The sequence below is a fragment of the Nomascus leucogenys genome, chromosome 4 (assembly GCF_006542625.1).
Source record: "Nomascus leucogenys isolate Asia chromosome 4, Asia_NLE_v1, whole genome shotgun sequence".
Classification (NCBI taxonomy): domain Eukaryota; kingdom Metazoa; phylum Chordata; class Mammalia; order Primates; family Hylobatidae; genus Nomascus; species Nomascus leucogenys.
Window position 1 is genome coordinate 88,244,357 of NC_044384.1, and position 27,816 is coordinate 88,272,172.

Here is a 27,816-nt window from a genome sequence, read left to right on the forward strand (position 1 = left end):
GTCTCAAAAAAAAAAAAAGAAAGAAAAATATAGTGGAGCTACAGTGTTCGGGAGACAACTCTGAGTCCATTTGAAACGGGAAGGGTTCCCTTGTCCCCCTCGCAGGGCATGTGATGGGGCTGTGACTCGCTTCTTCAGTGCCCCGCTGCTCAGACCTGCAGGGGAGCATACAGATGGGCAGGCTGTGGGCTCCGACCTCATGGCAGTGTCTGGGGTGGATGTTTACACCTCTGAGTGTTATAGGGTGCTCTCTTAGTTTGCCGTCTATAGGCAGCTTATATTAACCAGCTCAATTAGATCCCCTTCCTTATCACAAGGACAGAGGGCTTTCTGTATCCCGGGTTCTTGCCTTGGGGTACCGGAAGAATCGGATCACACGTGGGCTTGGAAAATGAGTGCAAGGTTTGATTGAGAGCATGTGTGTACATGCCTTGTGCTTCTCTGTATCTTTAAGGCTTTTTATTGTTCTAGTGTCAACTTCAGTGGTTTGATTACGAAGTAAATGACCAGATCCTAACTTGCGGTTCCCAGGTTCTGTGCTGCGCCCCCTCCAACATCGCCGTGGACAATCTGGTGGAGCGCCTGGCTCTGTGTAAGCAGCGGATTCTGCGCCTGGGGCACCCCGCCCGCCTCCTGGAGTCCATTCAGCAGCACTCCCTGGATGCGGTTTTAGCGCGGAGCGACAGTGCCCAGATTGTTGCAGATATCAGGAAGGACATCGACCAGGTCTTTGTAGGTGTAATGGCCAGTGTCCATGCAGGGTGTGGGCTTCTGATCTACAGTCTTTTTAAGGAGCAAATTTATCTGTCTGCATTCCTCTTCATCTTCTCTTGCTTCCGTCGATTCCTTTAATAGTTTTAAAAATTGGGCTGCCCTTTTTTTTTTTTGTGATGGAGTTTTGCTCTCATTGCCCAGGCTGGAGTGCCCCAGCCTCCCTAGTAGCTAGGACTACAGGTGCGTGTCACCACGCCTGGCTAATTTTTCTATTTTTAGTTGAGATGCGGTTTCATCCTATTGGTCACGCTGGTCTTGAACTCCTGACCTCAGGTGCTCTGCCCGCCTTGGCCTCTCAAAGTGCTGGGATTACAGGCATGAGCCACCATGCCTGGCCTTTGTTTTTTTTTTTTTTGAGATGGAGTCTCGCTGTCTCACCCAGGCTGGAGTGCAGTGGCGCTGTCTTGGCTCACTGTAGCTTCCGCCTCCCGGGTTCAAATGATTCTTGTGCCTCACCCTCCCAAGTAGCTGGGACTAAAGGCATGTGCCACCACACCCAGCTAATTTTTTTTATTTTTAGTAGAGATGGGGTTTCGCCATGTGGGCCAGGCTGTTCTCGAACTCCTGACCTCAAGTGATCCACCCGCCTCAGCCTCCCAAAGTGCTGGATTACAGGTGTGAGCCGCTGCACCCAGCCAGGGCTGCCCATTTTTGGTAGAGAACTATACTTAGCATTTAACAGAGTCTCAGCTGTCTTCACAGCACTTAGTAGGTGTGAGGAATTGTAAAGAAAACATTTTCCAGCCGGATGCAGTGGCTCAGGCCTGCAATCCCAGCACTTTGGGAGGCCGAAGAGGGCGGATCAGTTGAGGTTAGGAGTTTGAGACCAGCCTGGCCCACATGGTGAAACCCCATCTCTATTAAAAATACAAAAATTAGCTGAGCATGATAGCGGACACCTGTAATCCCAGCTACTTGAGAGGCTGAGGCAGGAGAATCTCTTGAACCTGGGAGGTGGAGGTTGCAGTGAGCCATGGTCACTCCACTGCACTCCAGCCTCAGTGACAGAGCAAGACTCCGTCTCAAAAAAAACCCCAAAATTTTCCTGGGTGTCTTTCTATCTGGTCCTGTTGTCTTGCTAGTAGTGGCAATGGGAGAAAAGTAGTCTGAAAATAAACATTGAAAAAACTGGCATCCTCCTAGAGCTTTCTGTCCATTCCACCTTCTCCTTGTGAAAGAGGCCACCAGTCGGCTGGAGAAGTAGGGCGGTGGTAGGTTCATTCCATCTGAGAGGGCCTTTCCCCCAAGCCCGACACTCCGACACTTTTGAGCTCTTTGGTTCTCCCATGTACACTTTGCTGTAGTGTCTGTGCTCACGTCCAGTCCTTTGTGCTCACTGTTGGCACCGGTACTCCTCGGTGTCTTAGTCTCAAAGGAGTAATGGCAGCAGAGAGGGTGCTGGAGCCAGTCTTTGCTCTAACATCTGTGCTCACTTCTTGTCCTCTGTGCTCACTGTTGGCACCTACACCCCTCGGTATCTTAGCCCCAGAGGAGTGGTGGCAGCAGGGAGGGTGCTGGGCGCCAGTCTTTGCTCTAATGTCTGTGCTCACATCTTATCCTGTGTGCTCACTGTCGGCACCTGCACCCTCAGTGCCCTAACCTCGGAGGAGTGGTGGCAGCAGAGAGGGTGCTGGGAGCCAGTCTTTGCTATGGGCCCGTGGCGTCCAGGCTGCTTGCATGGCAGCATGGGGATGGGCCGCCTGCTGGGAGGTGGAGGAAGGATAGATGCGTGTCACGCAGGTCCGAGGTGGCGGAGGAATATGCGTGATGTTGTTTGCTCATCACAAATGTGGGTGATTTCATTTCCTGTTGAAATTGGTGCTTTTGGGGATTTTCTTTCTCTGTAAATTATGCACAGTAAAACACCTCCTATCACCGCTGCTAAAACTCCATCCCCCAAAGTAGAAATCACAAATAAGGAAAGGTTACATCTTTTTTTTTTTTTTTAAAGAATCTTGCTCTGTCGCCCAGGCTAGAGTGCAGTGGTACAATCTCAGCTCACTGCAACCTCCGCCTCCTGGGTTCATGCAATTTTCCTGCCTCAGCCTCCCGAGTAGCTGGGATTACAGGCGCACACCATGCCCAGCTAATTTTTTGTATTTTTAGTAGAGACAGCGTTTCACTGTTAGCCAGGATGGTCTCGATCTCCTGACCTCGTGATCTGCCTGCCTCGGCCTCCCAAAGTGCTGGGATTACAGGCATCAGCCACCGCGCCTGGCCAGTTCCATCTTTTTGAGATATTAAAGTAAGTTGAGGTTTTGATTATGGGTTGAAAAAAATTGTTTTAATCTCTTGAAAAATGTAGAATAATATGTGAAGCTCAGTCTCTCCATTCGTAAGCTCCTACAACCCAAATCCTGAGGCGGGCAAGCGCTTTTTCTTCCCCAAGATCAAATGCCTGTGCGCAGGGCAGGGATGGTCCAATTTCTGGTCTCCTCTGAGTTAAAAACGTGGTCTCTTTCCAGGACTGAAAATGTCCCTTCCTGTGACTTCAAGGCAAGTGAGGATGTAAGGTGCTTAGTTGCATGTATGTATCTGTGTCTCTTTCAAGGAAGATTTCTGAGTGTTTTTTAAGGAGCTTATTGAACTGGACCAAATGATATAAATAGAAGCACTTCATATATAGAGTTGAAGAAGTACAAAGTTGGACTGAAGTAAGTGTATCTCCTTTGTTTTTCTTTCTAGGTGAAAAACAAAAAGACCCAGGATAAGAGAGAGAAAAGTAATTTTCGAAATGAAATTAAGCTATTAAGAAAAGAACTGAAGGAGAGGGAAGAAGCAGCTATGCTCGAGAGCCTCACTTCGGCAAACGTGGTCCTTGCAACAAACACAGGTGAGGGGGCATCTCCATCCTGCCTGTGTGGCCTCGAAGAAGGAGTTGGGGTGTGTTCCCTCTTCTGTTTTCTGGAAGAGTTTGTTTAGAATTGGTATTTCTTTCTTAAAAGTTGGGTAGAGTTCACTAGGGAAGGCCTCCGTACCTACAGTTTTCTTCATAGAGAGGTTTTGAACTACAGATTCAACTTCTTCAATAGATAAAGGGCTGTTCAGGTTGTCTCTTCTTCCGTGAGCTTGTAGCTTTCAAGAAGTTTGTCCATTTCATCTGAGTTGTTGAATTTAGAGTTATGAAGTGGTTCCTAATATGCCCTTATTCTTCTTTTACTATCTGCAGAATCTATCATGATATAACCTGTATTATTCCTGATATTGGTTTGTGTGTTGTTTTTTTTCCTGCTCTTCTGGCTGGAGGTTTTTTTTTTTTAATTTAGACTTTATATATACATATATATATATTTTAAGAGACAGGGTCTCTGCCAGGCGCAGTGGCTCACACCTGTAATCCCAGCACTTTGGGATGCCAACGCGGGTGGATCACCTGAGGTCAGGAGTTTGAGACCTGCCTAGCCAACATGGCGAAACCCCGTCTCTACTAAAAATACAAAAATTAGAGTTGTGGTATGCACCTGTAATTCCAGCTACTCGGGAAGTTGAGGCAGGAGAATTGCTTGAATCCTGGAGGCGGAGGTTGCAGTGAACTAAGATCACACCACTGCACTCCAGCCTGGGCGACAGAGCGAGACTCTGCCTCAAAAAAATAAAAACCCCAAAACCCAAAAAACAAAGCAAAACAAAAAAAGAGACAGGGTCTCACTATGTTGCCCAGGCTGGTCTCAAACTCCTGGGCTCAAGGGATCCCCCTGCCTCAGCCTCCTAAAGTGCTGGGATTACAGGTGTGACTCACCGTGCCTGGCCTGGCTGGAGGTTTCAGTTGATCTTCCCAAAGAACCGGCTTTTGCTTTTTCTCTATTGTTTTTCTGTTTCATTTATTTCCACATTGATCTTCATTGTTTTCTGTTTTCTTGGGCTTGTTCTTTTTCTTGCTTCTTAATGTAGAAGCTGAGATCATTGATTTGAGACCTTTCTTTTTTTCTGATATGAGCATTTAGCTCCATAAATGTCTCCCGAAGTACTGCTTTTGTGGCATCCCACAAATGTTGATATATTTCATTCATTTCAAAATGCTATCTCATTTGGCTTTTGGTTTTTTAGAAGTGTTATATAGTTTCCAAATAGTTGGGAAATGTCCAGATATCTTTCTGTTGTTGATCTCCTCTCCTCTCCACTCCCCTCCCCTCCCCGTCCCCGTCCTCGTCCCATGTGGGATCTCACTATGTTGCTCCTCTCCTCTCCTCTCTTCTCCTCTCCTCTCCTTGTCCCCGTCCCCGTTGCCGTCCCCATCCCCATCCCCATATGGGATCTCACTATGTTGCCCAGGCTGGACTCAAACTCCTGGGCTCAAGTGATTCTCCCAGCTCAGCCTCCTGAGGAGCTGGGGCTCCCAGCATGTGCCACTGCACCTGGCTTACTTTCTGTTGTTGATTTCTAATTTAGTTCCATGTGGTCAGAGGACATACTCTCATGACTTGGATAGTTCATCGAGACTTACTTTATGGTCCAGAATCTGGTCTCTGTCTTTGTGAGTGTTCCATGCACACTTGACAGAATGTGTGTTCTGATTTTATTGAGTGTTCTGTAAGTAGTCAGATCATGATGGTTGATGATGTGGTTCAAGTCTACTATATTGAGAGAGGGATGTTGAAATCTCTGAATATAACTGGACATGTCTGTTTTTCCCGGCAGTTCTATTGGTTTTTGCTTCATATCTTTGGAAGCTCTTTTATTGGGGTCATAAATGTGGGGCTATGTTTTCTTGATTAATTAACAAATTTATCATTATGAAATGATCTGCTTTATCCCTGGTAATATTCTTTTTTTGAAATCTACTTTGTCTGATATTAAAATAATGATTTCAGCATTTCAGCTTGCTTTTCTTTTCATTATGATCAAAAACATGTAAAATTTACCATCATAACCCTTTTTAAGTCTGTAGTACAGTAGCATTAATTGTATGCATGTTGTTGTACAGCAGATCTCTAGAACATTTTCATCTTGCAGACCTGAAGCTCTGTATCTGTTGAACAGCAGTTCCCTTTTTCCCTGTCCCCAGGTCCTGGCAGTCACCATTCTACTGTCGGTTTCTAAGAGTTTTATTATTTTAGATACCTCGAGTAAGTGGATTTGTCTTCTTGTGACTGGCTCGTTTTATTTAGCGTAATGCCCTCAAGGTTCATCCATGTTGTCCAGCTTTCTTTTTATTTTTAAGAGACAGAGTCCCAATCTGTCACCTAGGCTGGAGCACAGTGGTGCGGTCAAAGCTGTACTCCAGCCTTAACCATGAACGTGTGACCTCAAGCAGTCCTCCCACACTGACCTCCTGAGTTGCTGGGATTACAGGCGTGAGCCATTGAACCCGGCCCCCGGCTTTCTTTTAACTAGTGTTAGTGTGGTCTATCTTTTTCTATCCTTTTTCTTAGAACCTATTTGTGTCTTTATGTTTAAAGTGATCTTTTAAAAAATATTTGAGACACGGTCTCACTGTGTCACCCTAACTAGAGTGCAGTGGTGTAGTCATGGCTCCCTGCAGCCTCAACCTCCTGGGCTGAAGTGATTCTCCCACCTCAGCCTCCCAAGTAGCTGGGACGACAGACACGTGCTATCACACCCTGCTCATTTTTTTTATTTTTAGTAGAGACAAGATCTCACTGTGTTGCCTAGGCTGGTCTCGAGCTCCTGGGCTCAAACAGTCCTCCCACCTCTGCCTCCCAAAGTGCTAGGATTACAAGTGTAAGCCACTGTGCCTGGACTGTTTATTTCTTTTTAAAGAGAGAGTCTTGCTCTGTTGCTCAGACTGGAGTGCAGAGGCGTGATCATAACTTGCTGTAGCCTTGCACTCTTTGGCTCAAGTAATCCTCCCACCTCAGCCTCCCGAGTAGCTAGTACTGTAGGCATGAGCCACTACACCTGGCTAATTTTAAAAATGTTCTTTTCTTTTTTTCTTTTAGAGATGGGGTCTTGTGATGTTGCCCAGGCTGGTCTCAAACTCCTGGCCTCAAGTGATCCTCCCACTTTGGCCTAAAGTGAATTTTTTTGTAGGTAGCATATAGCTGGGCCTTGCTTTATTATCCAGTTTGACAGTTTCTGCCGTTTGTTCTTTGTTATATTTTCTTCCTCTTCTGCTTTCTTTTAATTAATTAATTGAACATTTCTTTCTTTTTTTTTTTTACCTAAGTTCTCACTATGCCCCATGAGTGAAGATTTCTTAGGATTTTATTTTTATTTATTTATTTATTTTTAAAAGATGATTTGTAGAGACAAGGTCTTGCTGTGTTGCCCAGGCTGGTCTTGAACTCCTGGACTCAGGGCATCCTCCCACCTTGGCCACCTTGGTGCTGGGATTATAGGCATGAACCATCACGCCTGGCCTATTTTTGTTTTTGTTGGCTTGTTAGCTATATATCTGTATTTGATTGTTTTAGTGGTTACTTTAGGCCTTACAGTATGTGTCTTTAACCCGTCATAGTCTATTCATATGCCACCTCACATACAGCATAAGGGCTTTATGATTGCAAACTAACATTTCTCTCCACTTAGCATTTATGCTTTTGTCATATATTTTTCTTATACGTATATTCTAAGCCTCACAATACTTGTTCTTGTTTTAATGGTGAGTTATCTTTAAAGAGCTTTAAATAATAAGAAAAACATCTTCGTATTTGCCCACGTAGTTACTGCTTTTGGCGCTTTGTTTTCTTTTGGTTTAGGTTGTGTATTTCCATGTGGCATCATTTTCCTTCCACCTGAAGGGCGTCCATGATCACTTCTTGTAGTGTGGGTCAGCGGGTGATGCAGTCTAATAGCTTTTGTATGTCTGAAAATGTCTTTTTCACCTGCAGTTTTGAAAGATATTTTTGCTGTGTGAGAATTCTAGATTAACAGTTTTCCTTGCAATATTTTAAAGATGTTGTCCACTGTCATCTGCTTGGGTATTTGTGAAGAGAAATCAGTCATCCTTATCCTTGTTCCTTTGTATGTAATGTGTCTTTTTTCTTCTGTCTGCATTTAAGATTTTTTCAGCCAGGTGTGGTGGCTCATGCCTGTAATCTCAGCACTTTGGGAGGCTAAGGCACGCGGATCACCTGAGGTCAGGAGCCCGAGACCAGCCTGGCCCACATGTACTAAAAATATAAAAAAATTAGCCGGGTGTGGTGGTGGGCGCCTATAATCCCACATGCTAAGGAGGCTGAGGCAGGAGACTCTCTTGAACCTGGAAGCAGAGATTGCAGTGAGCCGAGATTGCACCACTGTACTCCAGCCTGGATGACAGAGCCAGACTCCGTCTCAAAAAAAAAAAAAAAAAAAGAAAGAAAATGATGCTTTCTTTATCACTGGTTTTAAGTAATTTGACTGATTTGCCCTGGAGCTGTTTGCTTCATGGTTTTTTTTTTTTTTTTTTTTTTTTTTTTGTTGAGACGGAGTCTCGCTCTGCCACCCAGGCTGGAGTGCAGTGGCGCAATCTCGGCTCACTGCAAGCTCCGCCTCCCAGGTTCAAGCGATTCTTCTGCCTCAGCCTCCAGAATGAATAGCTGGGAGTACAGATGCACACCACCACGCCTGGCTAATTTTTGTATTTTTAGTAGAGACGGGGTTTCACCACATTGGCCAGGCTGCTCTCGAACTCCTGACCTCGTGATCCGCCTGCCTTGGCCTTCCAGAGTGGTGGGATTACAGGGGTGAGCCACTGCACCTGGCCTCATGTTTTTTAACATTGTGGTGAGAACACAACATGAGATTTACCCTCTTAAATGTTTAAGTGTACTATATAATATTGTTAACTATAGGCATCATGTTGTGCAGCGGATCTATAGAATTTATCTTGCACAGCTGAACCTTTATACTTGCTTATTGCTATGTTTCTGAGTTCACTAATTTCCTTCTTTCATGCCTAATCTAACATCTGTCCCATCCAGTGTAACTTTCATCTGACATCCAGAAATAAGAGTCTTTTTATATCTTTGATGTTCTTACTTAATTTTTTTAACATTTGGAATACAACTATAATAACTATTTTGAATGTTCTAGACTATTATTTCTATCACCTGTGTCATTTTTGGTCTCTTTTGATGAACTGTCCCCTTGAGTGGTTGTGTTTTCCTACCTTTTTGCGGGCCTGCTAATGTTTGTTTGGATACCGGCCATTGAGGATTTTACGTTGTTGCATGCTGAATATTGAATATTTTTGTATTCCTATAATCTTTTTGTTTTTTATTTGTTTTGTTTTTTGAGACAGCGTCTTGCTCTGTCACCCATGCTGGAGTGCAGTGGTGTGATCTTGGCTCACTGCAACCTCTGCCTCCTGGATTCAAGTGATTCTCTTGACTCAGTATCCTGAGTAGCTGGGACTACAGGCACGCGCTACCATGCCTAGCTAATTTTTGTATTTTTAGTAGAGGCGAGGTTTCACCATGGTGGCCAGGCTGGTCTCAAACTCCTGACCTCAAGTGGTCTGCCTGCCTCGGCCTCCCAAAGTGCTGGGATTGGTGTGAGCCACCACGCCCAGTCTCCTATAATATTCTTGTGCTTGGTTTTGGGAAGCAGTAAAGTTGCTTGTAAACAGTTTAATCCTTTTGAGTCTTACTTTTGAGATGTGTTAGGGTCTGGATCAGTGCTTAGTCCAGGGTTAATATTCCCCTGTACTGAGGTAAGACCTTTTGAGCTTCCTACCCAATGCACCCTGCATCATGAGATTTTTGAGTTTGGTGGGATTAGGGGCTGTTCCTGGCCTCGTGTGAGCACTGGGCACTTTTCTCTCATTGTTTTGGATGGTATTTTTCCCAGGCCTGGAGTAATTTTCTTGTAAGCATGTGCTAATCACAATACCCAAGGGAATCTCGCAGCCGATCTCTGGGGTTTTTTCTCTCTGTGTAGCAGTCTCTTTGGCATTTTGTCCTGGAAACTCTGCCTGCATTGGTCTCCACAGATTCTCAACCTTGTCTTCTCAACTCAGGGAGCCTTCTAGGTTCTACCTGGCTGCCCCTTCTCTGTACTCTTTCCTGGAAACTCCCAAGGCAGAAAGCTGGGGCAACCCCAGGGCTCACCTCCTTTGTCTCTCGTTACTCAGGGGTTACTTTTCTTTGTTACCTGTTGTCTAGTGTCCTGAAGAGTGTGGTTTTGGTTATTTAAACAAAATTTTAAATAACTGGCTGGGGTGGGGGGTGTTACTTGAGATGGAAGAGTAAATACAGTCCCTGCTATTCCGTCTTGGGCAGAGGTGGAGGACGCACATTCTCTCTTGTAGCCAGGAGAGAGCACTCCCGTTCCAGAGCTATGTACCTTGTGACTGTTGTGGGAATCTTGTCAACCACCCTTTTGGGGTTTAGGAATGTTTGTGAGACCTCTGGGTTGTTCCTGTGTGATAGTAGTACCACAAAGGTAGCAGCTGAAAACAACCCATGTTTATTATTCTACAGTTTATCTGGGCGGAGAGCCCAGGCCCAGCTGAACAAGGTGCTCTGCTCAGGATCTCATGAGACTGCGATCGAGGTGTCAGTGGGGGCTGCAGTCTCATCTGAAACTTGCCTGGAAAGGATCTGCCTTCAGGCTCATGTGGTTGTTGGCAGCATTCAGTTCCCTGTGGGTTCTTGCTGGGTGTTGGCTGGATGCCACTCTTAGCTGCCTGCCCCATAGGCCTTGCCAACATGGCTGCTTGCTTCCTAAGAGCCAGCAAGAGACACAGTCTCCTAGCACAATGGGTTGTCTTATGTAATGTTATCGAGGATGTCACATCTCATCACCTTTGCCCTATTCTGTGGATTAGAAGCAAGTCTCAGGCCCCACCCACACTTGAGGGGAAGGGATTATGCAAGATGTGAATACCAGTGGCCAGGATCCTGGGGCATACCTTAAAGCAAGCTTGTCTAACTGAAGGCCTGCAGGCCGCATGCAGCCCAGGATACTTTGAATGTGGCCCAACACAAATTTGTAAACTTTCTTAAAACATTATGAGATTTTTGTGTGTGTGATTTTTTCTTTTAAGCTCATCAGCTATTGTTAATGTTAGCGTATTTTATGTGTGGCCCAAGACAATTATTCTTTTTTCAATATGGCCCTGGGAAGCCAAAAGATTGCATATCCCTGCCTTAGAGTCTGTTTGCCACAACCTCTCAGCTGTTGGGCTGCTCTAAGGAACAGAGTCTAGGTTCTGTTTTTTTTTTTTATGAGACAGCGTCTCGCTCTGTTGCCCAGGCTGGAGTGCAATGGCACAATCTTGGTTCACTCTAGCCTCCTCCTCCCTGGTTCAAGTGATTCTTGTGCCTCAGCCTCCTGAGTAGCTGGGATTGCAGGTGCATGCCACCATGCCCAGCTAATTTTTTTTGTATTTTTTGCAGAGACTGGATTTCACCATGTTGGCCAGGCTGGTCTCGAACTTCTGACCTCAAATGATCTGCCCACCTTGGCCTCCCAAAGTTCTAGGATTACAGGAGTGAGCCGCCACACCTGGCTAGATTCTAATTGGCTTTATAGTTATTGCTTTATCCAGTTGTGTTTTAAATCAGACAGGAGAAAAAAAGGGTCACAAGCAGAAAATACATTTATGGGGTCTTTTATGTTTACCCATGTATTTGCCTTTATTTCTTCATGTAGATTTGAGTTACTGTCTCCAAAGGACTCCCTTTGGTATTTCTTGAAGGGCAGGTTTGCTGTGACAGATTCTCTAAGCTCATCTTTATCTGGACATGTCTTAGTTTCTCCTTCATTTTTGAAGGATAGTCTTGCTGGGTATAGAATTCTTGGTTGACAGTCTTTCAGCCCTTTGAACGTGTCATTCCACTGCCTGCATAATTTCTGGTGGGAAAGCAGCTATTGATCTCATTGAGGGCTCCTTATGTGTGACGAGTTGCTACCCTATTGCTGCTTTCAAGTGTCGTCTTTTGTCTTTTGAGTGTGTGATTATCATGTGTTAGGTGTGGATCTCTGTGAGTAAATTACATGGAGTTTGTGGAGCTTCTTGGATGTTTAGATTCATGTTTTTCATCAAATTTGGGGAGTTTTCAGCCATTATTTTTTCAGGTATTCTTTCTGCCCTTATTCTACTCTCCTCTCCGTCTACAACTCCCATTATAAATCAGTTGATTCACTTGATAATGCCCCACAGATCTCTGAAGCTCTGTTCATTTTCCTCCATTTTTTTCTTTCTGATCTTCAGGCTGGATCTTCTCAATGGACCTCTCTTCAAGTTTGCCAATCATTCTCTCCTGTTGAATCCTTCTAGTGAATTTCAGTTATTATTTCAGTTATTGTACTTTTCAACTCCAGAATTTCTGTGTGGTGCTTTTTTTTTTTTTTTTTTTTTTTTTGAGACGGAGTCTTTCTCTGTCACCAGACTGGAATGGAGTGGCGTGATCTCGGCTCACTGCAACCTCTGCCTCCCAGGTCCAAGCAATTCTCCTGCCTCAGCCTCCCGAGTAGCTGGGTCTACAGGCATGTGCCACCACGCCCAGCTTATTTTTGTATTTTTAGTAGAGACAGGGTTTTACCATGTTGGCCAGGATGGTCTCTATCTCTTGACCTCATGATCTGCGTGCCTCAGCCTCCCAAAGTGCTGGGATTACAGGCGTGAACCACCATGCTGGCCTCTGTGTGGTATTTTTTAAAAAATTATTCCTGTCTCTTTATTGATATTCTCTTATTTGGTGAGACATTATTCTCATACTTTATTTCTTTAGACTTGTTTCCCTTTTGCTGTTTAAATGTACTTAGAATCACTGATATTTCAAGTCTTTGTCTAGTAAGATCAGCATCTGGGCTTTCTCTAGTATCCAGTTTATTTATTTATTTATTTATTTATTTATTTTATTTTTTGGAGATGGAGTCTCGCTCTGTTGCTCAGGCTGGAGTGCCATAGTGTGATCTCGGCCTGCTGCAACCTCCGTCTCCTAGGTTCAAGTGATTCTCCTGCCTTAGCCTCCCGAGTAGCTGGGATTACAGGCATCCACCACCACGCCTGGCTAATTTTTGTATTTTTAGTAGAGATGGGGTCACCACATTGGCCAGGCAGGTCTTGAACTCCTGGCTCAGTTGATCCACCAACCTTGGCCTCCCAAAGTGTTGGGATTACAGGTGTAAGCCACTGCTCCCAGCCTCAAGTATCTGTTGATTGCCTTTTTTCCCCTGAATATTGGCCATATTTTCATGACTGTCTATGTGCCTTGTAGTTTTTTTGTTGAAAATGGATGATTTTAAATAATAGAATGTGGCAACTCTGGAAGTCAGGTTCTCTTCCCACCCCGGGGTTTGTTGTTGTTGCCACTTGTTGTTTGTTTAGTGACTTTTCTGGACTAATTCTGTGAAATCTGTATTTTTCGTCTTCTGTGTCCACTAAAGTCTAATACAACTTAGTGGCCAGCTAGTGATTAGACAGAAATCCCCCTGAACTCCTGGAGCCATAAATGCCCCAGTCTTTGCTGAGTGGCTCTGTGTGTGTGCTTGGGCACACCTCCAACACAGAGCCAGGCTGTTTGTGACTCTCAGCTTTCACTTCCCGTTTGTGCAGTGCCTTGAGCTGAGCCACAGGTGAGAGCTGAGGGCCTCCTGAGGTCTTTCCTGAGCCCTGTACATGTTTGTGGCCTTCTAGATTCCTGGGAATATGTTGGAGCTTTTCAAAGCCCCCTGAGGATATCTCATTCCCCAGCTTAAAACTTTGGTTATCCTATCATTTGCTGCGACCATTATTCTCTGTCTTAGAAAACTGTGATGTTCAACAATTACCTCTGACAGTTTTTGACAAACACCACCAGGGAAAAGACTGTTTGTATTGCATGAGCTCAGATAAAGTCTTTTGAATGTGGTCTACCAGAGGATTCCCAGACAGATGAGATAAGCACAGTTTCTGGAGTGGGGCTTTTCAACCCTGTTCTGCATCCCACGGGGCTGCCAGGTGCTGGTTTTCACCCTGACTTCAGGCTGAGGGTTTCAAGGCTGCCATAGGGATGGCTGGGAATAGGGCAGGTTTCAGTGCCACCGAGCTCCTGTGCTGATGGGGATTCAGATGCTTTTCTGGAATGAACACTTCCCTGATTGCTGCAAGCCTTTGGCGAGTTTCCAGAATTCTGAGAAAGTTGATTCTGACCATTTGCCGATGCCTTGTTGCTTTCATGGAGGAGAGAATTCTCAGAGCTTGTGAGAGTCTCTTTGCTGACATCCTTCTCTGGCTTCAAGGACAGCACTTGCTGGAAATTAGGAGGCACCCGCCGAGCCCCACAAGGTCAGCTTGTGGCCTTTGTGGGCTTTCTGTTCCCTCCTGGTTGTTGGGGAACTAGAGTGAGTTCCTGGAAGTGCTTCTCCATCACGAAGTCTGGTTTCTCTGTACTGTGAAGTCACATCTGTAACCTAAACATGTCTCTTAATTATCCAAAGCCCAGCCAAGTTCTGTCTCCTCTGTGGGTGCTTTTTCTTTTTTTCTTTTCTTTTTTTTTTTTTTTTGAGACGGAGTCTCGCTGTCGCCCAGCCTGGAGTGCAGTGGCGCCATCTCGGCTCACTGCAAGCTCCGCCTCCCGGGTTCACGCCATTCTCCTGCCTCAGCCTCCCGAGTAGCTGGGACTACAGGTGCCCGCCACCGCGCCCAGCTAATTTTTTGTATTTTTTTTAGTAGAGACGGGGTTTCACTATGGTCTCGATCTCCTGACCTCGTGATCCACCCACCTCGGCCTCCTAAAGTGCTGGGATTACAGGCGTGAGCCACCGTGCCTGGCTTATAGGTGCTTTTTCTAGCCATCTCTGAAGAGACAATCTTGAGAAATTTCTCAGTATGTCTTCATCATGGCATTATGTACATACCATTAGCATAATTCACTCAGATGGAAGGCAGAAAGGGTGGGAACTAACATTGATCACATTTATGGAAACCTGCCTTCTCATGCTGGGCACTTTATATATGTTATCTCCCTTTGTGGTACAATCACATGACATGCAGGCGTTGTCCATGTTTGTGGGTGAGGAAACAGGCTCGGGGGTGGGAGGCTCACCTGAGGCCCCACGCTGTTTGCTGGAGACGGCTTGGGGCCCGAGTCTTGCTCACAGCCTGAACGCTGCACTCTGCTGCCCCGCATCCCAGGAAGGAAAAGCTGTGGCAGTGGGTTTGTGTTGCCAAATACATGGAGGCTTTTTTCTGGGTGAGTGCCCAGCAGTTGATTGTTCTGTATGTCCAAGAAAGTCACCTTAGAGGAGAATTAGGTTCTAAATTTAGAGAATAATTGAGTTACAATATTTAGAACTCAGAAAGCATCCCTTGGGCTTGGGGTCACAGCCCCGAAGGGGTGATTAATTTTGCTGATTGAAGGTCAGAGGGGCCTGTGGCCACAGTACCCACTGCTTAAAACACAGGTGAGCTGGAACCATGAGTTTTAAAATGTCTTGGCCAAGTTTTTATTACAAGATACAAATTTATCCCACACAGTTGCAATGCAAGCCTTGATGAAACCCCAGCTTGGTGGTGTCTCCTCTGGTGTGGCTGTGGCTGTTGGGAAGCAGCTGTGCCCCTGGAGACGCTCGGTTCCCTGTTTCCACCAGGTGCGTCTGCTGATGGCCCCCTGAAGTTGCTGCCTGAGAGCCACTTCGACGTGGTGGTCATTGACGAGTGTGCCCAGGCCCTCGAGGCGAGCTGCTGGATCCCCCTGCTGAAGGCCAGAAAGTGCATCCTGGCGGGCGATCACAAGCAGCTGCCCCCCACCACAGTCTCTCACAAGTAAGACCCCTTTTCCGCACATGCCTTTCTCTGCCCCCGCCCTCCACCCCTTGATGTGGTCCTTCCAGGCTCAGCCAGAAGCCCCAGGCTCACCAGGAGCCCCTGCGGTGCCTCCTCGGTGTGTTTCTTGGCACAGCTCCTACCCTGTCTTATAGCATTCATTCATCTCGACATTGGATCCGTGAGATCATGTACTCCCAGAGGGCAGGGTTGCATCACCTTCATCTTTGTAGCCTCAGAACTGGAGACAGGGCCTGGCACGTTTCTGGTGCTCCGTCCCTGCTTGTTGAGTTGCATATCCCCTCATGAAGCAGGCAGGTTTGATTGTAGGGTGTCTTGAGAGCCGTGGGCTGGGCTGACTGGCCTCTGGGTGGATGTGGGTTCTTTAGTCTTCAATTTGTAGCCACATCCCTGGATGGAGGGCACTGACTGGGCAGAGACGCAGCAAACCATGGTTCTGCCCTACGGAGACACCAGAGCCCTGATGCAGTGGCCTGGCCCAGGCTGTCCTGGCAGAGAAAGTGCTGCCCACCCCAGCCCCCCTCTCACCTCTCCGCATACTACCCAGCACTCACTGCTCCAGCCACACAGGCCTCGCTCGCCCCTCTTCCTGGGCCACTCCTGCCTGGATGTGGTGGGCATGCCCTCCCTCCAGATGAACCCTCCGCATGGTATCCCTTGACTGCCCTTACACGAGGCCTGTGAACAGGGCCTGGCACATGGGCCGTCTTTGGACAAGTCCCTGTTCAGAAAGTTGTCCCTGAGGAATGAAACGCTTCTGAGACTCCTGCATCCTGGCCCTCACTTCCACCGGGGGAAGATTGATTTCTTCTGATTTCTGTTGCCTTTTGAAACACTTCTGTATTTCAGTGTGGGTGTGTAGAAGCTATGAACTCGGAACTTTCGTTGTTTTCTGAGGACCAGAAGAAGATGTGCAAGAAAGCCTGTTGAGTAGAATCTCATCAAAGGGGAGTGGGCAGTCCAGGAGTTGGGGGATATGTAGAGAGAAGTGTCAAAAATAGTAATTGAGAGTGAGCTTTGGGAGGAAGATGTTGGAAATAAGGATGGTGGAAGAAAGGGGAGTGCTGGGGAAAGGTGCTCTGAAAGATTGTCCTGGTGGGAGACACATGGGGATCTAGAGTGGAAATGTTACGGGATCTCTGGGGTGTCGATTTTTCTGGCTGGAAACCTCTGTGGCCTCAGCACCTTTGCCCCAATTCTTGTCCTGCATCCAGGAAGAATGAGGTATGCAGATAAGTGAAGGGTGAAGAAGAGTTTTATTTAGTGTTAGAACAGCTCAGAGTAGTGGGTAGCTCCTCTCTGTAGGCAGGTCATCCGTCAAGTGTTCAGCTGTCAGCAGAGGAGGCCCTGGAGAGGGTGGCTTCTCTCTGCAGGCAAGTCACTCGGACATCTCTGCAGGTCTCTGAAGCTCTCAGCAGAGGGCGTAGCTCCTCTCTGCCCTGTTGTCTCTCTGTCTTCTCCATCCTCTGGCCATCCTCTCGCCTTCTCTGGCTGAGTCCAGGGCTTTTATGGACCTCAGAGGGAAGGAAGTATGTGCTGATTGGTCCATGAGTGGCCATGGGTGGGCCTGGAAAAGGCACCATGAGTCCTCACTCTGGTCCACAGGACTGGCAGCCCAGCCCCCAGCCTTCAGGCCCTCCCTGGCCTTCCACTGTCCCCTTCCACCCAGGACTCTGTCTGCCTCCTGCTGCCATTCTTGGCCCTAGTCCCACTCTGAGATCCGAGTGGGTGCTGGGAGCCCAGAGAGGCCAGGCAGTGGAAACAGACACCCATGAGCCTGCAGGGACAGTGGCGGGGTTGTCCTTCCTGGGGCGCCTGAGGAGGGTGCAGGCTGCAGAGTGGGAGGGCAGCTACAGCTGCACCCAAGAGCTCCTGCCCCTGCCCCCTCAGAAGAGGCCAGGCTCCTGCTTGTTCCCGGCTCCTGCCTGCTTCGTGGAGCGGGAAGCCCAGGTCTGCAGCCACAGGTCTGGCAGCTGCAGCTGCACCCAGAAAGGCAGATCCTGCCTGTTCCCGGCTCCCCTAAGAGCACGGGGAGACTCAGATCCACAGCTGCAGTTTGGGCAGCTGTAGCCCCGCCCTCCTGGAGCAGTGGGCCTGGGTCTGTAGCTGCAACCCTGCGTCTGGGCTGCAGCGGCCACTCCACCTCAGAAAGGGCGGGGCTCCCACTGGCTTCATGGAGTGTTCAGCCACAGCCAGGGTTCCCTGCTGCAGCCAGCATGATGGCAGCAGCCACTGCCATCAGAACCTCCCTGGGAGCAGGGAGGACAGGCATGGGAGGACGCTTATTCAGTGGCTTCTTCCAGGGAGAGGTTCTCGAGATGCCCTTAAAGGAGGTCGTCGTCCTCTGGAAAGCTTTTGGGTGGAGGAAGTTTGGAACTGTGCCCTTGAGCAGGGACTCCGTTGTGTGCCTGGAGAGAGTAGGATGGTTTTGGGGGAGGACGTTGGGTGGTGTTCCCTGGAGAGAGTAGGATGGTTTCGGGGGAGGACGTTGGGTGGTGTTCCCTGGAGAGAGTAGGATGGTTTCGGGGGAAGACGTTGGGTGATGTTCCCTGGAGAGAGTAGGATGGTTTTGGGGGAGGACGTTGGGTGGTGTTCCCTGGAGAGAGTAGGATGGTTTTGGGGGAAGACGTTGGGTGGTGTTCCCTGGAGAGAGTAAGATGGTTTTGGGGGAGGACGTTGGGTGATGTTCCCTGGAGAGAGTAGGATGGTTTTGGCGGAGGATGTTGGGTGGCGTCGCGCTGGGTGTTTTGGGTTTGCAGTTGGTACTGATCATCATGTCCTGTCCTCACTTTGTTGGAATTAAAAATAGGTTAATCACAGAGGTCTCGTAAGTTTCCAGAGGGACGGTCTCTGAAGTGGAGCTGGGTACTGCCCCAGGGTTTTGGTGGGGTTGATGAGCTGTAGTGGTGCACAGGGTGGGCTCTGGCACCAGGCGGCCCGGGCAGGTCCTGGCTCTGCAGCTCACTAGTGGGGCAGCTGTGGGCTGGCGGCCTTCTCTGTCTCACCCTTCTTACATGTAACATGGGAGTCATAACAGTAGCCACCTCATGAGGTTGTTATAAGGATGAAGGGAGTTAATCCACATCTGGCGCACCCAACAGTGCCTGGCACCTGGGCAGTGCTCAGCCGCTGCAGCCGTTCTTGGTGGGAGTGGACTTGACTGCTCACAGCTGGAGCATGTTGGAGTGTGTTCGTTCCCTATTGTGGCTGTGACAAATGACCACAAGCTTAGTGGCTGACAACAACTGATTTTCTGACCTCCAGAAACGACAATCTGGGGGTCACATGTCCAAAATCAGACTCACCGGCTTAAAATCAAGGTGTGGGTGGGTTGCTTCTTCTGGAGGGTCCAGGGGAAAAGCCATCTCCTGGTCTTTTCCGGCTCCTAGAGGCCATTGCTTGACTTGTCACCCTTTCCTCTGTCTGTGAAGCCAGCAGTGTTGTGTCTTCAAATCTCTCCCCTCGGTGGCCTTCTCTGACTCTGACCTTCCTATGCCCCTCTTATAAGACCCTCGGGTTATCACCTGGGTCATCCAGGGTCGCCTCCCCATCCCAGGATCCTTAACTTCGTCTCAGCTGCAGCGTCCCTGTTGTCCTGTAAGGGAACATTCACAGGCCTTGGCGACTGGATGTAGGTGCCTTTGGGGCTGTGATTCAGCCAACCCCACCCCTTGGTGACTTCTGGGTTAGAACCCAGGGGAGAGTTGGGTCCTGAGGTTTGGGGCCTGTCCTCCTCACTTGCCGTGGTTCACACCTGGACTCTGGGGCTCAGGCCTGCCTTCCCTGTTTCTCCCTCCTGGGCGCAGGGCTGCGCTGGCAGGGCTGTCGCTCAGCCTGATGGAGCGCCTGGCCGAGGAGTACGGCGCGAGGGTGGTGCGGACACTGACGGTGCAGTACCGCATGCACCAGGCTATCATGCGCTGGGCCTCGGACACCATGTACCTCGGGCAGCTCACGGCCCACCCTTCCGTGGCGGGGCACCTCCTGAGGTAAGTAGCTCGGCCCCACCCCCTGCCCCATCCTTCTGCCCTGGCTAATCCTCTGTGTCACCTGTTTCTACGCAGCAAGCTAAAGTGAAGCTTTCTGCGTGAAAGTCGACTCTGAGGCTAGCTTTTTGGAAGAGAGGGTGGCCTTGCCCTGGAGAGCTGGGTCAGGCCCGCTCCCTCCCATCTGATGTCCTGATGTTCTCATTGTCTTCCCCTACCTAAGCCTTTTCCTCGTGGGAGGGGTCGGTTCTGTTGGGTGGGGCCTGAGCACTGCACTGTGGCCCCCCTGATGTGCTGCCTCTCTGCCTGTGTGCCAGGGACCTCCCAGGTGTGGCTGCCACAGAAGAGACGGGTGTGCCCCTGCTCCTGGTGGACACCGCTGGCTGCGGGCTGTTTGAGCTGGAGGAGGAGGACGAACAATCGAAAGGGAACCCTGGTGAGCTTGCTTGCAGACGGCCAGCTTTTTTGTTTAAACATACCTCTAGCTCTTTAAAAATAAAAGGCACTTTAATTGCCTAATTCTGGGAGGAGCTGAGAGCAGTTGTTGATGGCCGTGAAAAAACGGAGCCCCACACTCCAAGAGGTTGAGCAGCATCGTGTTCTCCAGGGTGAGCAGCCCACTCCTGGGTGACATGGGCCTGGCAGCATTTTACGGCCTTCTCCTGAATGGTGGCCCAGCTCTGCCTGGCTGGTCTGGTGATGGGAACTGTCATTGCTCAGCTGATACCACCATCTCCCCAGTTCCACGTTGAACAGGATGCACGGCCGTAGGAGTCAAAAGGCCTCCATTGCTGATGTGAAATTCAAGTTAGCTGGGCATGGCTGGTCCTGGGGCCCTGGGACACAGATGATTAGCTCCCAGGAAGCCACCTGGGGCACAGTGGCGAATCAGCTGGCCATGATCGACAGAAACGTGCCCGAAACACGTGTTGGTGGTGGATGCCCGCTTGGGGCGACCTTGTGCTGCTCACCCATTCTTTCTTTCCCTCCAGGCGAAGTCCGCCTCGTCAGTTTGCACATCCAGGCTCTGGTGGATGCTGGTGTTCCAGCCCGTGACATTGCTGTGGTCTCGCCATACAACCTCCAGGTACGACGGTTTCCTTTTGTCCCTCTACAGAACAGCTGGGGCTCACACAACCTAGAGGGTGAAAGAAAAAGGGTGATTTGTTGGCTGTGGTGACGGAAAAGTTCAGGGGTAGGGCTGACCTTATTGTGACTGGATCCAGGGCCCAAATGATGTCGTCAGGGGCCCCTGTGTGTTCGTCTGCCCGCCTCACCCTGCCCCGCCTGCGCTGCCCGGTGCCCCAGCCTTCTGCACTGGCTTGTGTTCTGGCCAGATTTGCTGGGTGACCCCGGCAGCCTCAGGCTGACACAGTCCTTCCACAGGCAGCCCTGGCGGAACAGCCTGTCCTTTTCTGGCATTTCCCACAGGAGCCTCAGCCTTGAACCTTGCTGGTCTGGCTCAGGTCGTGTTCCCATGCGTGTCTCATTTGGTGGGGAAATGTGCCTTCTGGAGTATGGGGAGGGTCTGTGGAAGAGGCCATCATCGCTTCCTGGTGTGCGGGCATCACACATAGGGCTGTCTGAGGCTGGCGGCTGTCATAAGCCAAAAGAAATGATCAAATGCCAGGGACAGGGTGTCATGTTGGCTTGCATGCGTGCCTGTGAGGAGGGCGGACAGGAAGCCTTTCCCCGTGGGGCTCCTGCAGGCTCCACTTCCCAGGTCCTGGCTGTTTCGCAGCGTGAGGCCCTCTGCTGAGCTGAAGGGCAGGGTCTTGCTGCGCTGGCCTGGGGGGTGAGGAAACCACAGCCTGGCTGGTGTTTCAGGTGGACCTGCTCAGACAGAGCCTTGTGCACAGGCACCCCGAGCTTGAAATCAAGTCCGTCGATGGCTTCCAAGGCCGAGAGAAGGAGGCCGTGATACTGTCCTTCGTCAGGTCCAACAGGAAAGGTACGGAGCCCTCGCCAGAGTCCTTTGGGGATAGCACAGAAGTGAATTTATTGATTGAGGGGCATATTGGGTGTCTGCTGGGTGCCACACTGGTTTCTGGCAGTGTGCTCATGGTGCAGCTTCTGTCCTCAGTAAGTTCACGTCAGGCAAAGCACAGGCAAGAGAGTCTGCGGAGGCTCAGAGGCGTGAGTGTGCTGTCGGGGAGCAGATGGCTGGGGTGGCAGCTGGGGGCGCAGGGTGGGCTGGGAATGATCAGGACACCCTGCCGAGGAGGTGGAGCCCCCTGCAGCCCAGAGCTGGCCTTTAGCCTCCGTGCACAGAGCCGCGGAGTGTGGTGGTCATGGCTGTGGTTTCTGTGCTGCTGTGGTTTGTGGGCTTTCTATTTGGGATGAGAGTTGTTCCCAGAAGCAGGTTTAGTGAACGCGCTTTGTGAGACATTCTCAGAAGGCAGAAAGCAGATGAGGCCTGGCTAGAAGCTATGGGGGAAAGAAGGGAAGGTCCTGGAAGGTTTCTTGTGCTTTCTCCCGGGTGCCAGCTGCAGCCACACCCCAGGCGGCCCCAGAGGCTGGGCTTAGACAGAAGGAAAGGAGCGACAGAACCCAGTCGGGTTCCCCAGAGCCCCACTCAGTCAACTGTGGCAGCCAGATGCCAGGGCACGTGTGGCATCACGGTGCCATGCGTGGCCGGGCAGCTGTATGGATGGTGGGCCATGCACAGGGGACCATACTTGTGGTGGTTACTGATAAGGGCATAGGAGCCTGACTCAGTTTCTTAGTCTGAAACCTGCTTCTCACTCCCCTCTGGCCTTTTGTAGGTGAAGTTGGTTTTCTTGCTGAGGACCGGAGGATCAATGTGGCTGTCACTCGTGCCCGGCGCCACGTGGCGGTCATCTGTGACTCCCGTACTGTCAACAACCATGCATTTTTGAAGACCCTGGTGGAGTATTTCACACAGCATGGGGAAGTACGCACGGCCTTTGAGTATCTTGACGATATTGTCCCAGAAAACTATTCCCATGAGAGCTCCCAGGGTTCCAGCCATGCTGCCACCAAGGCCCAGGGCCCTGCTGCGTCCACCAGGACTGGAAGCCAGCAGCAGGAGGGAGGCCAGGAGCCCGCAGCACCTGCCAGACAGGGCCGGAAGAAGCCGGCCGGGAAGTCTCTGGCCTCTGAAGCCCCATCTCAGCCCAGCCTCAACGGAGGCAGCCCGGAGGGAGTGGAGAGCCAAGACGGCGTGGACCACTTCCGGGCCATGATAGTGGAGTTCATGGCCAGCAAGAAGATGCAATTGGAGTTTCCTCCTTCCCTCAATTCCCACGACAGGCTGCGGGTCCACCAGATAGCCGAGGAGCACGGGCTGAGGCACGACAGTTCCGGGGAAGGGAAGAGGAGGTTCATCACCGTGAGCAAGAGGGCCCCGCTGGCCCCGCGACCCCCAGCAGCCCCGGGACCCCCAGCAGCCCTGGGACCCCCAGCAGGGACCGGCGGCCTAGCCCCTCTCCAGCCAGTGCCCCCTAGTCCTGCGCAGACGGAGCAGCCTCCCAGGGAGCAGCGTGGCCCGGACCAGCCTGATCTGAGGACGCTGCACCTGGAGAGACTGCAGAGGGTCAGGAGTGCGCAGGGGCAGCCCACCAGCAAGGAGCAGCAGTCCTCAGGGCAGCAGAAACTTCCAGAAAAGAAAAAGAAAAAAGCCAAAGGTAAGTCAACTAATAAGAACATGGGGCAGTGTCCCCTCACTGGGGTGCTGGCCCTACTTGGAACCCACCTGCCACCATCAACAGAAGGAAGGGCTTCCTCCTGGTGGCACCATGCCTGTGTCATTTTAGCTTTATTTTCAGTCATGCCACTCCCAGCTCCGTCTGGGCTCCCCTAGGTCGGCGATCAGGTCACGGGCACCTTCTTGTCCCAGAGCCAGTGTGTGGGACTTGGCAAGTAGGCAGCACTCAGAGCATGTCTGTGGCAGCGGGAGGGGCCTGGAAGAGCAAACATGGACGGCTCCCTGGAGCCCCTCGGGAATGGAGCGATCACAGGGTCCCATGCCACATGTGTCCCTGGAGGGTGGAGGTCTTGCACAGCAAAAGGGTGCACTCTGCCTGGAAGTCGTCCTGGGCAAAATGCTCAGAACCACAGGGGCTGGCTGAGCGCAAAACCATTCTTGCCCATGGGCCATGCGGAGTCCCTAGGTGGGCTCTGCTCCGTTTGCCACATCCTGCATTGTGCCCACCCCGCAGGAGCTGGCCAGGCGTGCACTGGGAGTTGGCCAGGCATACGCTGGCAGAGCCTGTAGACCTGGTCGGTCTTAGGGAACTCCTGCTACCGCCATTTTCCTCAGCAAGACCATGCAGGAGTTCCAGCTTGCATTGATTCATTGAATTCCTGAAGTGAAGCTACACCAGCACATGCATGGCTTTGAAAGGGGCCTCCCAGAGCCTGGGGCTCCAGAGGAATTCACTCCCCAAACCTTTCTTGAGCAGCTACTGTATGCCACGCTTTGTGCTAGAGGACAGGACTGGTGCCACCTCTGCCCGAGGGCACCGACAGGGTAGCAGAGGGAAGACACAAGAGCTGCTTTTTAATTTTTTTTAGAATTAATAGAGACGGGGTCTCACTATGTCACTATGTTGCCCAGGCTAGTTTTGAACTCCTGGCCTCAAGCAATCCTCCTACCTCAGCCTCCCAAAATGCTGGGATTACAGGTGTGAGCCACTGTGCTCAGCCATGAATTGCTTTTAAAACCTTAAATGAGGGGCCAGGTGTGGCACTGTTGTCTTTCCATTTGCCTGTGTGATGCGGGTCTTTTCCAGGACATCCAGCCATAGATCTGCCCACGGAGGAGGACTTTGAGGCCCTGGTTTCTGCTGCCATTAAGGCTGATAACACCTGTGGCTTTGCCAAGTGCACAGCCAGCGTCACAACCCTGGGCCAGTTCTGCCAGCTCTGCAGCCGCCGCTACTGCCTCAGCCACCACCTGCCCGAGGTATGTCGGCTTCCCCTCCTGGGATCAGACAGTGGGGAGTGGTGGTGGGTTCCGTCTCCAGGAAGCAGACCCTGGGCAGACTTGTTCCAGTCGGAACAGTTAGCTGGTTACGAGCTCCAGATACCTCCAGAAACAGAAATCAGACACTGACTCATGATCTGTTTTGAGCACATCAGGGCATAAGCAAACAAAATGCCTTATTTGCTGAGCTGCAGCCACGTTAGTGGGAATTCTGGGCAGAGGGAATTTTGTCCCAGTGTCCTTGGGTTCTGTTAGTGGCCTAATCTGGTCTGTTTGGCATAGGGGAGGTGGGAGGCAGAGCCTCTAGCCCGTCGTCTGAGCTGGCCGTGGCCTGGCTGCTGTGTCATTCATTCCTTGAGCCAGGGTTGATGAGAACCCCCTGGGCCAGGTGTGGGTGCCTGTGGGAAGCTGAGTTCTGAACCAGCCTTGTCTCTACCCTGGAGGATGCTGGGCCTGGTGGGGGATCTGAGTAAGAGACCAGCATATGGTACCAGGTGTTGAGTGCTCCGAGGAAGAAAACCCAGGGCCAAGGTGGCAGCAGGGACACCCACCTAGATGCAACAGTCAGGGTGGGCTTCCTGGAGGAAGTAACACTGGGGCTGAGACCTGTGGGACAGAAGGTGGGAGCTGGGCTGGGGACGACAGGGCCGATGGCGGGGTGGGTAGGCAGGCTATCCACCCTTAGAACATGCATAAAGCCCTGGGCCCAGTCAGGGATTTGGGAGTAGAGTGTGAGGCAGGATGGCTAGAGTCGAGGCTGGGCATGGCCTGGCGAGCTGCCTGGAGGAATCGGGCCTGATCTGAAGGCAGTGGGGCACCCTCTAGGGTGTCAGCAGGGCTGTGATGTCGCTGGTCTTGGCTGCAGTGTGGATTGGGTAGGCAGAGGCTGGGAGGCAGTGGGAAGTGGCTGCAGGGACTGTGTGGTCAGTCAGGGTGGTGCCATTTCCTGTGCACAGTCGGGGGCTCCCGCCACACCAGGGTGCAGACCACCCCGCTGCCCTCCCGCCAAGCAGCCTGCAGGGTGAAGGATTGACATGGCGGGAGGAGTGGCCTTCTCTGTTGGGGCGCCTATGACCCCCCAGCTCTTTGATGGGCAGAGCTGCAGGGTCTGCCTCCTGGCCCCTGTGAGCCCAGCAGTGATTCTTGTGTCCTCCCCAGATCCATGGCTGCGGTGAGAGGGCTCGCGCCCATGCCCGGCAGAGAATCAGCCGGGAAGGGGTCCTCTATGCCGGCAGCGGGACCAAGGACAGATCCCTGGACCCAGCCAAGAGGGCCCAGCTGCAGAGGAGGCTGGATAAGAAGCTGAGGGAGCTCAGCAACCAGAGGACCAGCCAGAGGAAGGAGAGGGGGACGTGACCGGCCGCATCCTCGCACGCCCCGCGGAGCTCTCTCCATGCCAGCCCAGGGCGCCACCAGACCATGCTCCGCCTCCACTAGGGTGACAGAGGAGTGGAGGGGCCTATGGGGGAGGAGCAGAGGGCCCTGTGGGGGAAGGTTGGGTTTTTGGAGCCCAGGGATTAGCTTTTCCAATGTCACAATGTGGAGGAAAGCACCTGGGGGACAACAGTGCTTGTGCAGGTGGGGCTCGGGAAATGCACGTCCCTTCCCCTCAATCCCCGCCAAAACCCACATCCCAGCATCTGGATCCTGGGGAAGGTTCCAGTCCCTTGGAGAATATCCAGGGCCTCAAACTATTGAAGTTACTCCTCCAATGTCTGGGACTTGCCAGCTCAGCCCATTAGGATGAGGGTGCTGAGAGGAAACAGGAAACAAGACTCTGAATGGCGCTCAGGCTGGGAGCAGGGAGTGGCGTTTGGCTTGCACGTTCCCATGCGGCCAGATGCTGGGGCCACTTTCCTTCTGTCTGCTGTTTGCTGGTGACTGCAGTGTTGCCCCTCCCCCTCGCCACAGGGCTCCCATGAGTCTAGGAGGCACCTCTTTCTGGCCCCTGCACCTCTCTCTCTGGCTTACAAAGGCGCCTGGCCTGTGCCAGCCCCTCCTTGCTGCGCCTCGCCGTGGGGACCAGGTGAGCCAGCTGTCCCATGTAGCTGTCCTGGGAAAGCTGCCCCACAGCCTCAGCATCATCAGCGCTTACCAATCCAGAGCCTCCCGGCCTTCTCTGGTGCCCTGTACCAACTCTTCTATTTAAGAGAACCTCAGGTGATGCACCTGAGCCTCAGGGTTTTGTTTCAGAGGGGTATAAATTACTTAAAAATTAAATGAAAACGTTGCACACTACCCCAGTGTGTCTGCTGTGGGTCTAAGGGGCGCGCCCTTTGCCTGTTCTGCTCAGCTGCTGTGCCCTGCCTGCCGCATCTCTCAAGCCCCCTCTCCCTCTGACCTCCCTGCGGCAGACTCTCCCAGTGCAGGCTCCTCTCTCCTTAAATCCTATTCATGTCCTTTTATGTCCCCGACGGTTCTGAGTGAGGTTGAGCTTCCCTGACCTGCACCTAGGGTGGCTGTCCCCCAGAGGCCACTTACGCAGTGCATTCGGCTAGTGTGTCCTCAGGCCAGGCCTGCACGCTTTGACTGCCCTGTTCTTGCTGGTCCTCGGCCACTCTCCCCTCCTACCCGGGCTGACGCCCCACCTTTGGCCACTAGGGCCCCTCCTCTTCCCCCTGCCCTGGACACCTTCCTTGTCTATTCCCGTCAAGTGGCTTTTGGACTGAATTGTTTGGGAAGGGGACCAGGACTCTACTGCATTTTGTGTCAAGTGCGGCAGAGTTAATCCGGTTGCTTCCATAAGCGCTGAGCAGCGCGCACAGAAGGCTGCAGTTCTCATGCTCCTTGAGGACCCGTGGCTGTGGGAGGCATTTGTGTAATGATGCTCATGGGGGATGAGGGCACCATTGGAAGCGTCTCCCGGTTGACACAGCACACAGGGACAGGTGTTCTTCCTGCAGGGGCGGGCGTGGGGGTGCCTGCTTAAGCTCCCTAACTTCCCAGAATCCAAACAGCTGATAAGAGTCCTGCCCCGGGGTTGACATGGATGCTGAAAGATGTTGGCTCTTGTGTGGGAGATAGCTGACAGCCACACTCCCTGCCTCCTAGGTAGCCTGTCTGAAGAAGAGAAGGAGGCCAAAGAGAAACAGACCCAAAAATGGGGGTGGGGGAGTGACCTGATGACACTGTTTGAGCACCTGGATGTAGCCATGCCTGACCTCCACCCCATTCTTCCTGGTATCCTGAGCTAGTAAATCCCCTTTTTTAGCTGAAGAAATCTGCCTTGGGTTTTTGTCACTTGCTGCCAAAGAATCTTTGCTGACCCAGTCATGCCCACATCTGTTTGTCTTATCGGGCATACCCCTCCCAGCATGGAGGCGGTACGGAATTAGTGTCGCCCCACTCATTAGAGAAGGCACGATTGGAATCCAAGCCCTGTACCTTTATCCAGGTGTTCTTCTGTGGGCCATCCCACCAGGAGGAGCTTGAAGTAGGGGAGGGCACCC

General features: G+C 51.2%; 1 protein-coding gene across 1 annotated transcript in view; it reads left to right on the forward strand.

Moving 5' to 3' along the window:
- Window positions 1-27,583, forward strand: part of IGHMBP2 (immunoglobulin mu DNA binding protein 2) — a 39,501-nt gene extending 11,918 nt beyond the window's left edge. The window contains exons 6-15 of the mRNA XM_030811402.1: window positions 532-732; window positions 3,460-3,607; window positions 15,238-15,412; window positions 19,240-19,422; window positions 19,737-19,855; window positions 20,412-20,506; window positions 21,247-21,370; window positions 22,185-23,066; window positions 24,174-24,346; window positions 25,526-27,583. Coding sequence (XP_030667262.1) covers window positions 532-732; window positions 3,460-3,607; window positions 15,238-15,412; window positions 19,240-19,422; window positions 19,737-19,855; window positions 20,412-20,506; window positions 21,247-21,370; window positions 22,185-23,066; window positions 24,174-24,346; window positions 25,526-25,723 — 2,298 coding nt within the window. The 3' untranslated portion in view covers window positions 25,724-27,583. The remainder of the gene's footprint in view (window positions 1-531; window positions 733-3,459; window positions 3,608-15,237; window positions 15,413-19,239; window positions 19,423-19,736; window positions 19,856-20,411; window positions 20,507-21,246; window positions 21,371-22,184; window positions 23,067-24,173; window positions 24,347-25,525) is intronic.
- The last annotated feature ends 233 nt before the right edge of the window (window positions 27,584-27,816 follow it).